The sequence below is a fragment of the Sinocyclocheilus rhinocerous genome, unplaced genomic scaffold (genome assembly GCF_001515625.1).
Source record: "Sinocyclocheilus rhinocerous isolate Xijiao unplaced genomic scaffold, SAMN03320098_v1.1 scaffold756, whole genome shotgun sequence".
NCBI classification, from domain to species: domain Eukaryota; kingdom Metazoa; phylum Chordata; class Actinopteri; order Cypriniformes; family Cyprinidae; genus Sinocyclocheilus; species Sinocyclocheilus rhinocerous.
This window is the reverse complement of record NW_015662039.1, coordinates 1,303,391-1,313,652: the sequence shown is the minus strand read 5'-3', so window position 1 is coordinate 1,313,652 and position 10,262 is coordinate 1,303,391. Positions and strand designations below refer to the sequence as shown.

Below are 10,262 nucleotides of genomic sequence, written 5' to 3'. Positions count from 1 at the left end.
ACTAATTAAGTGACATCTAGTAAGTTGTTAAAAAAATTAAAAAAATTAACATAGTGCATGGGGACTATGTTAATGCTAGCCTACTTTCTGTCAATTTGTAACTAAATGGATGTGTAAACATTAATGTTAGATTTTGTCATGCATGACGGGAATGAGAGGGAACAGGAATACTGCAGCAATGGTAAGTTTATTGAACCAATGGCAAGATCAACACAAGGCAGGTGAGTAATGACTTGGATGACAAATTGTGGATGTAACAAATGGAAAACAAATGGAATAATAATTTGAGTCTCATCCATTGCAGGTGCAGAGTAGAGCACACACACACACACACACACACACACACACACAGGGAGGATCATTGGGAGAAGACACGGAGACAAGGAGATAACTTGGAATTGATATCAGTCGGCTCTAGACGGGCCTGACGAAAACTTTGTGTGTCTCTCTGTGTGTGTGTGGATTCTGGGAAGGGCAGTTTGTGACGGTGTAATCGATTTCTTTTGGCTGCATGTTTTTGTTTGGTCAGGGGCCTCTGAAGTAGAGCAAATGCAGTTGTTCATGTTGTTGGAGACTTGTATTATTGTCCGCTAATCAAATAACATATCCTTCCATTGACAAAAGCCTCACACTGGTTTTCATACTTAAAAGCCACATACGTGTCTTTACAAGTATAGATGAAAGTGAAAGTAATGTTACTAGCTTATATATACAGCTGCTCTGAGAAGACGGGACATTCCCTGAAAAGGTTTCAGGTAAGAGCTACACATTAGTTACTTAACATGCTGTGTTCTTTTAATCTTTTAATTCCGGGTGCAGAAAATATAGAAAAGCGGCTCATGTTTTAGAGGTGACACTAAAGTCATTTAATTTGTCAGCGAGACTGAGAGTGAATGTAAAAAGAATGATAACCCTTTATATTAATTTTCACTTATGTTTTTAATATTTACTGTATATTATGATCATAATTCTTCCTTGTTACTGTACTGTGCTACTATTGCTGTAATTTATTTTAAGGTTTAGTGTTTTGCTGGTGAGTTAGAATCAAGGAATAGTCGATGTTTGTTTTTATTGTCATCGCTGTGCCAAAGGTTACTGTAGGCTGAAACGTCTTGCTGTTTTTTAGTGAATAATTGACTAACCAATATAAAATCACAATTTGCCTGATAAGAATCAGTGAAGAAGAGTCAGTGATAAGTGTCATTAAATAAAGCACTATATTAAAATATGATGTTGGCTGATGTTTTACTTTCATAATATGTTCTGTTTTTCTATCTCATGTAATGTACAGAATCGTTCAGTAGCAGTTTGGATTAGAGGTAACAATGGAAAAATCTCCCACTTCTAATGGTAAATATATCATTGTCAAAGAAATTTAAATGACTAGATTTGCATAAACAGAATAGAGTAAAATATATTTCCAACCTGCTAAGTCATTATTGTAATGTATGAGTAAAAGAGCTGTGCAAGTGTACAATACTAATATTAATATACACTATACAGTACAATACAAAATGCAAAATAATGTAAACTATGCAATATACGGCACAATACAAAGCTGTACAAAACACAATACTCAAAGTTGGATAGATGTGCTGGAGTGAAATGTGAAATGTGGATGCATCGTTATAGTCTGTATAAAAGACTTTTGGGACAGTTGTCATAGAATAAGTGTTAATGCTGTTTTTTTTTCATCTTTAGGCATTTTGAGAAGGAAAAATGACATGTTTAAAATGTATAATTTGTTATAATATTTTCTGTTTTCACAGTGAAGAGCATCTTTCGCAGATTTTCTTTATTTAGAAAAAGCGATGGGCACATTAAAAAGAACCAATCTATACGGTCATTAAAAGCATTTATATCAGAGGATAAAGACGAGAAAGTTACCCCAGAGAAATTTGAATTTAAGGCCACAGAGATTCCTCTAAAGCCATGCTCAGGTAAATCTCTAGTTAGGTTGTGTTAGTAAATACAGCACATTTAATGCATAGGCTACTGCTCTCATATAATCAAACAACATTCTCTCTCATTCCTGCTTTGTTTTCTCAATAGTTTTGCAGATCAAAGATTATATACAAACAGACATGCTGAAGGAGGCATATCTGAACCTGCTTTCCCTGCACCTGGAGCTCAAGTTAGAACAGAGCGCTCTGGGGGAAGGAGAATCTCACTCAAATCTGGTTAATAAAGAGAAAGACCTCAATCTGTTGTATGACGCACTAAGGGACAAAATGTCTGTCATTGTATGCAACTCCAGTGCTCTTCCCTCGTGCAATAAAGAGCTGCTGGTGTATGTGGCCACCATTATCCTGGAGGAAGAGAAGAGACGGGGAGAGCCAGGAGCGATGCAGGGATGGAGGGAAGCATGGAAGGATGCGGTACTATACGGGGTTCGAGATTCACTGAAGAAAGTTCCTCTGGACAGCCGCGAGAAGAATGCTTCCTGGCTGGCAGTGCATCTGGAGCACCTGGGTAAAGCTGTGGTGGAGGATTTGCAGAGAGTGAAGACTGAGCTTCTGAGCTCATATCCAGCAGACTTTAATGTGTTTGAAACCTATGTGTCCTGCCACCATGAGGCTGTAGGAGAGCATCTAAAGAGACTTCTGGAAAAGGTGACAGAGCTGAAAGATTACTACGCTCTTCTAGATTTCATTATTCATTCCTACCCCAGGTGAGGTTTTAAAAACAAAACACAGAAATATCTGAACGATACATCATTGCTTACTTCATGTTTCAATTCATTTGTATCTCTTTTGTGTTACACAGTGATCTGCAAGACCATCAGAGAGCTCTTATAATGGAAGAGGATCTGAACAAAATACAAACCTCTTACTGTCATTGCCAAAAGGTGAGCTACTGCAAGGAAAGAGAGTTTAGCGAATTCTATATTAATACAAAACATAAGTATTAGAACTTGTTTACATCAGATTGTTTTTACTGTGATTTCATATTTGATATCAGGAGGACTTTAAACTTGAACTGGAGAATTTCATCATACTTGAAACAGAAGCGTGGAAAAAGAAAAAATCTCCTGAAATAACAGAAGATGGATTCCTCACGTCAAAAATACACATGGACATTTGTCAGGTCAGGACTTAATCTTATCAGTTTAAAAATTTGTATTAATTCTTTTATATTCTATAATAATTAAAATGTCATTTTTGTATTGTTTATTTAACTTTCAAGCATTATAACATCCTTGCAGAGTTAATGTATGACGTTTACCCATATCAGAATTCTGAAAAAAGTCTTTATAATTGCTCCTATTGATTTGTCTTGTTAGCTGATAGTGAGTTATGCTGGGAATCTTGAGAAGATTGATGAGAATCTGGGGAAGTCAGTTGTAAGCTCCTGTTTAGAGGAGCTAAATCCATTTTATACAAGGTTTGTGTCACAGTATTATAGATTAACATGAGATCACTTCTGCATCTTTCCTTCTCTGACAGTTTCCTTGTGTTTTAGATTTGAAAAAGAGTTTTCACAGCACACTGTCTCTCTGTTGACCTCTGACCTGTTGGACTGCTGTCTTTGGGTAGAATATCACATCACCTACATCAACAGTTTCAGTTCACTCAAGTAAGTCCACTACGAGAAGAATGCTACCTTTGTGAAAAAGGAGTACACTTTGGCATACTTAGTTTGGAAATAATATACTTTAAAAGAATATAGGTCCCACTTTATATTAGGTGGCCTTAACTACTATGTACTTAAATTTAATTTAATAATTTGATACAATGCATTATTGTGTACATACATGTTTTTACATTGTACTTATATATTTTTTTTAAATACCTGCGTGTAATTACATCTGTAATGAAGGTTGCACTTTATTTTACAGTACATGTACTTACAGTGTACTTACATAAGAAAGTTATGGTAATACCTAGTAACTACATGGGGTAGGGTTAGGTTTAGGGGTAGGTTCAGGGTTAGTACCTAGTTATTACTTAGTTATTGTAATTACTATAATAAGTACATAGTGTGTACATGAGGAACCGAACTGTAAAATAAAGTGCTACCGTAATGAATTTCTGTAATTACATTTATAATTGCACCTTAACCCACCCTTAAACCTATCCATACCGCCAAACCTGTCCCTAACCTTACCCATATCCCTCCTCAATAGCAGCAAAAGTGCTTTGCAATACAATATAAACACAATAAATACCCTGTACTTATTTTTTGATATACTGTAAGTACATTGTAGTTAAGGCCACCTAATATAAAGTGGGGCCAGAATATACATACTTAAAGGCAGCAGCGCTGTTTTATCATACTAGATACATTTGAAAGTTCTGTTATAATGCTACTCTGTGCGGTCGTCACCGGTCTATTAAAACGCGAGGGGTTATGACGTCATTGGCAGGCGACACAATGACACTATAGACACGGTCCGTGTCACTAGTTAAAATTGCTTATTTCTCTGGATTTAAACATTCTTCGAAAGATTTGGGATAATGTAAGTAAGTATACAAGTCAGCAAATATATATAACACCGTTCTAGTGGTTTTTTGATATTTTAATAAAAAAATCGTACATATTGTGCCTTTTAGTGTGAACTGAATGTAATATTTTCAGACTCTTAAATGCATGTTATTTACATTTGAATGAAAATGTATTATAGTTTAAATACATATGAAATGCAGCTACATTAGTTGAAGAACTCAATAGCTTTTTTAAGTACATCTTTAGGTGTAATTTCATGATCACTTCTGCTGTCTTTGAAATGTGCTGTTATAATATGTTTAATCTCAGTCTTCGGAGTCCCTGTGTGTAAGTCCATTTTGTGACATGTATGTCAAAAGTTTTTATGTCATTGCTGTTGTTACAGAGAGAATTTGCAGTGCCATAAAGAGAGCTGTTCAGCTCAGGTGGAGAAGCTGGAAAAAGAAGTGGATGGACTGACTCAGAGACTCAGACAGACCCTGATGGATCATTTCAAATCTGAGCTCAAGGTGGGCCTAACTGCAGATATATATAATGTACTCAACTAACTTATTGTCTTAAAGGCTTAATTCTCCTCAAATGAAAACTTGCTGACAATGTACTTACCCTCTGGCTTTCCAAAATGTAGATGAGTTTGTTTCTTCATCAGAACAAATTTGGAGAAATTCAGCATTACATCACTTGCTCACCAGTGGATCCTCTGCAGTGAATGGGTGCCGTCAGAATGATAGATGTTCATTTATAGACTAGAATCATGTGGTTTACTTTTTGGATTATTGTGATGTTTTTATCAGCTGTTTGGACTCTAATTCTGATGGTACCCTTAAAGCTAAATTTCTCCAAATCTGTTCCTGTCATCTTGGATGACCTGAGAGGGACTACATTTTTAGATCATTTTATTTTTTAGATAAACTCTTCCTTAAAGTTCCTCCTAATCTGAAATTCTGCAGAACTAGTCAAGAGCATTATAATTTTTTAATTATAACTAACTACAGTGTCATTTCTTCCCCAAAGCCTTACATGGATGGCATGATGACAAAAAAATGGCTGAAAACAGATGAAGATTTTAAAGAAGTGATTTCTAGAGTAGAGAATTATTCTGGACTCTGTAAATCCATGAGAGCTCCATCAGCCCAAGTGAGTCTCCACTCATCTGCTCAGAGATGCTTTTTAATAACAGCTGCAGAGAGCCACTTTAAACACAGTGTCTATGTTTACAGATTTTTGTGAATGATGTGCACTATTATGTAGCCAAAGAATATGTCTCCCAGCTGATGAAGAAAAAATATTCATGCAAAAAACCCAAAAACGAAGATGCTGCCATAAAATTGAAAGAACAGTGGAATGAACTCAGGAAACTATTTGTGCAAATGGTAAGATACAGTCCAGTATCAAACAGTGTGAAATATACAACTGGTTTTTTTTTTCAAGGTAGATGCACTGAAAATATTCTTCTGTACTTAGGGATCATCCTTAAAGTGGCTTTATCCATTGGGAAATTACCTTAGTGACATTATTGGAACGGAAATTGAGAAAAATATAAAAGATCTGTTACATCCATTGGTTAGTAATTACCCAGACATCAGGTAAGTGTTATAATAACTTTGAATATATTACTATTTTAAAACAATACACTGTCTTGTTCACTTTACTAATACATGTAGTATAGCTATCATGGATTTCACTTTTCATTTCTAGCAAGAAGCAGTTGTCAGCTGTTCTGTCCTTCAGAGACAATGGTTTTAGCTTGGAGAAGCACAATGTTATTAATCACTTTACTGTGCTTAAACGGGATGCTGGGAACACAAATCACGAGCACTCCTTCTTCACTGACATTGAGGTACTTTTCGCAATACATTGCACTGAATTCTAATGTAGTGAGTCAAAATATCATGTTTAATTTCAATAAATGTATAAAATGAACTAATGAGTTGAAATAAATTTTAAATAAACAAGTGGCATGACTCTGATTCTGATCATATCACTGTACTACCTTACTTAAGTACACTTTATAAATGTATGTATTTTTAAGTATATAGGCTGACATGTATCCTCATTGAGTATCACACCTTTGTCTTTACAGTGAGTTTTCTTTTGGCAATTCTGATGCTTCGGGAACCATCAGGAACTATCACAGGGGAAAAAGATTGCATAATTTTAAAAAAATGTGTACAGTACATTTTCTTGTTAGAATATACAGGCATTATTAGTGTATTTGGTGCATGATTACTTACATGTGCTGTCTATGTACTGGTAAAAATGATCTGAAAAGACAGACATGTAGGCTGTGTTGGAGTTTAGTGATCTCCATTGTGAAATTCTGCTCAAATTAAAGAGTAATACAGCTTGTCTGTGTTTCTTCATGAGGCAACTTGTGCTATTTGCCTTTAACAATCCCTTATTTTAGAGCAATATAATCGTGATTATCAATTTAACCATTGGTTGTTTGTACTTTTACTTACCAATAGAGGGAGACATTAAACTATAGACGCAATATTTGCATTTCCTCCATATTGCCTAATCATGCAAACAGAGACTTGATGGATTTAGTCTGTTAATCTACTGTGATATCAATCATGTAAATGTGATGTATAAAACATTATGTCGGATAAAACCGAGTGTGTGCTGTGCAATATTAACTCCAGATGGACCAAGCTCTTGCAGCAAAACCGATTGGTTATTTACTGTAGATCTTGTCCTTCCCTCTTCTTGTTTGATGCAAATTTTAAACCTTTTTTTAGCCTGAACCTAATATACTCTCTGATTTTATCAGTGAGAAAAAAAACTTGGAGATAAAAATAATTTTCACCTGTAACTACAGTGTGTTATTGAACAGATATTTCCTTTCATATGACGTACTGTCCAGTTTTGGGGATATTTCTAGAGATTCGGATGTGAAATGCCACATTTGTTTACATATTGATGTTTGATTTTGTCTTGTAGCCTACTATCTGTAATCTCTTATGGGATAAACGTAAATATATGTGAATGACAATATGCAAATAGATTGTATTTGTTTGTCTGCGTGAGAGATTGTGTTATTTCAGGACAGGCTGGCTTGTGTCCAGATGTCCTGAGGATTACAATCTTATCCACAATCACTAGAATTAGATGTCATGAAATGGGTAGGAGGGGAATTTAAAGATATTTGTAGTTTGAAGATTGAATGCCACAGGTCTCTGGCTCGCCCACAAGTCCTCTTCAGTTAAAAATGACACTTTGCTCACCTTCTCTCACCTCCACATAAGCATCTCTATCGCTTTTGCTTCCTTCAAATCCATAATCCCACTTTTTCTTCAACTTGGCCTACTTAACGTGATCACAGGTCTGAATATTTGCCTTTTTTCCTCCTCTCCTGTCTCTCAAGAGGATGCAGCTTATTCAAATATCTTCTAGCTGATTTGTATACAGAGACAGAAGGCAGCCGATGACTTCCTGGGTGTCATGTGATTGTGAAGATTTGTGAGACTCAAGTGTGTGTGTGTTTGTGTGTGTATGAAAATGCATGTCAGTGCCGCTGTCTCTGGTGCTCAGTAAGTATTATATTTAGCTCATCATAGCATTCCTGATGTCAGACGCGTTCCAGTGCTCTCTCTGTCTCTCACCCTGCCTTACCTTATCATGCAGGGCAGGAGTCACACTGAGATACAGCACACACATGCATGTAATCAACACATCAGTCGTGACAAATGCTATCAGGTTTATTGAAAGCCTCATGAGGTTCACCAGACCCACTTTATATCACTTCTTCGCTGGAGGGCTAATGAGGCTAACATCAGTTGCAGGATTTAACACTGACATTGTGCTGATGGAAAAAACACAAGTTGAAAAAGATACATGCAAACTTAAAGCCAGAGATATATTTGGACCGAGATCTTTCCTTCTCTCAGTCACTTTTTATACACATTTCTTACATGCTCCATATGGAGGTTCTGTTTCTTATCAGACAAAGAGCTTTGATTACTATTACTATTGCACAGCATCTGTGTTTTTTCAATCATCCCTAAACTTAGCTGCAGAACTTGCACCATGCATAATATTCACCCTAACAACCATCCAGAACACACTAGCAACCACTTTTACACAGCCAAACACCACTGTTTCTTTAAACACACATAAAAATTCATTTTGCTTTGAAATCTTAAATTTTTAAAATCTTGTTTTAATGGCTAACGAGGGCTGAGCACTGGTTCAAATGCTGATTATTGCTTCACTAAGAATAAGAGAAGACTGCCCTAGTTTTCTACTCTCGTTTCTAGAAACAGCAACATTACACTTCAAAAGAAACCTGTATTCAGCTGTAACACTGCCATTCATCTGTTTGTTAGTTCTTAGTTTCAGAAACTCCTGTAACTATGGTGTTCTTTGTATGCTGTGAATATATTACAAAAATATAGCTGCAAGCAGCAATTAAGAGGCTAAGCACAACAGAGGCAAAATGAGGAGCCATTAAATACATTTTAATAAGATTTTAGTAAAAAAATGCTATCTAGTAATATGATTTTATTGTTTATCTCTTTTAACTAGTAGGTATTACCAAACTGATGTAGTGTTTAGTGTGAGGTCACTGGGTTGACAATGACACACATAAGTTAGGTGTCAATATGTCAAAGCAGAGATACAGCCTCAGGAGCAGTTTGGCATCATGCCATCAAATTTGTCAATGCGGTAAACAAAAACTGTTTTGTCTATTGACATGAAATCCATAACTTTTTGCCAGTATGGTCTGAAGATGAACTGATTTGAATTTGGTGAAAATTGGACCAACAGTCTAGGAGGAGTTAGAAAAAGTACGTTTTCATCATAAATCAAAAAGGTGGACAAGAAGTTCAGCCGATTATGGTGTAACTGGTATAGAGGGTATGCATTGACGTCACTTTCCCGCCGGAATACGCCCCCTCAGCCAGACTGAGTGGCAAAAGAGCTGCTGCATGAATGGATTTAATAGGGAAACTGCGAAAACGTGAGTAAAACAAACGATAATCAGTTTAAACTAAAAGTCGTTGGACTCGATATAATGTTCCTTACAAATTACCAAAGATGCAGCCAGGAATTGTGTTTCCTTACATTTATATGTCTGATTGCGACGCCGGGGAAATACATGAATCAAACTTGCCTGTGAACGCTTTATTTAAATACAAAATAGGTTGCACTTATATAGATGTTATATATATCGTCATATCGTCCAGCCCAAAAACTTATATAGTTTTTGTCAGTTTATTTAAAAACATTCAGTTATGCAGAATATAAGATGGTAAATATTTAATTGATGAGTTGTCAATACAAGATATAACAATACAATATAGAGTATGATTTTACAGCAAAAATCAACATACAGAATTGACATAAAACGATAACTGCAAATCCGTGTTTCGCTGCCTGGAGTCCATTTGTTTCTGTGAATTGCAGCGATTCATTTACTTCTCTTTTCTGTAGTTTTCGTCAGTCTGTAAAAATATGTCTCAGATTTCTTGTCAAATCTATTTGTACAGTCAATCGCAAAGCTCTCTCTCATTTTAGATGTGTTTTGTGTGTTCATTCGTAGCATTCACGCTGAAAACTAATGCTGCCAGTCTTTTTGCTACTCAGTGGGCGGAGCCGCAGTCACTCCAGCTGACGGTGACGTCACGTGCATACCCTCTATTGATGTTCTCGGCATGATCCAACGAATCTATCAAGACCAAGTCTCATGACAATAAGTAAAACTAATCAAAAGTTATGAGCATTTTTTGGATTTTTTAAATAGATATTGACCACAAGGGGCGCTGCCCTGAAACTTTTTGAGCACCTTCAGACCAGTGGCGAATACACATACC

General features: G+C 36.0%; 1 protein-coding gene across 2 annotated transcripts; it reads left to right on the top strand.

Annotated features, from left to right (window-relative positions):
* Window positions 1-569: 569 nt before the first annotated feature.
* On the top strand, window positions 570-7,408 carry LOC107727360 (exocyst complex component 3-like protein 4). 2 transcript variants are annotated; one of them, XM_016537202.1, is made up of 14 exons: window positions 570-755; window positions 1,292-1,319; window positions 1,770-1,940; window positions 2,053-2,671; window positions 2,767-2,848; window positions 2,962-3,087; window positions 3,284-3,384; window positions 3,463-3,576; window positions 4,832-4,955; window positions 5,461-5,583; window positions 5,667-5,819; window positions 5,911-6,032; window positions 6,145-6,286; window positions 6,530-7,408. In XM_016537202.1, exons 1-14 carry the CDS (start codon window positions 678-680, stop codon window positions 6,530-6,532), a joined length of 1,986 nt encoding a protein of 661 aa, XP_016392688.1. In that variant the 5' UTR covers window positions 570-677; the 3' UTR covers window positions 6,533-7,408. The 2 variants fall into 2 exon arrangements, with proteins under 2 accessions (XP_016392688.1, XP_016392689.1); XM_016537203.1 differs by having other exon boundaries at window positions 699-755; window positions 1,292-1,350.
* Window positions 7,409-10,262: the final 2,854 nt, after the last annotated feature.

Coding starts and splice junctions, on each gene's coding strand:
- LOC107727360 (XM_016537202.1), top strand. CDS start 678: ATGAAAGTGAAAGTAATGTTACTAGCTTATATATACAGCTGCTCTGAG. Junction 2,672..2,766: donor ATTATTCATTCCTACCCCAG/GTGAGGTTTTAA, acceptor TGTGTTACACAG/TGATCTGCAAGACCATCAGA. Junction 3,088..3,283: donor TACACATGGACATTTGTCAG/GTCAGGACTTAA, acceptor TTGTCTTGTTAG/CTGATAGTGAGTTATGCTGG.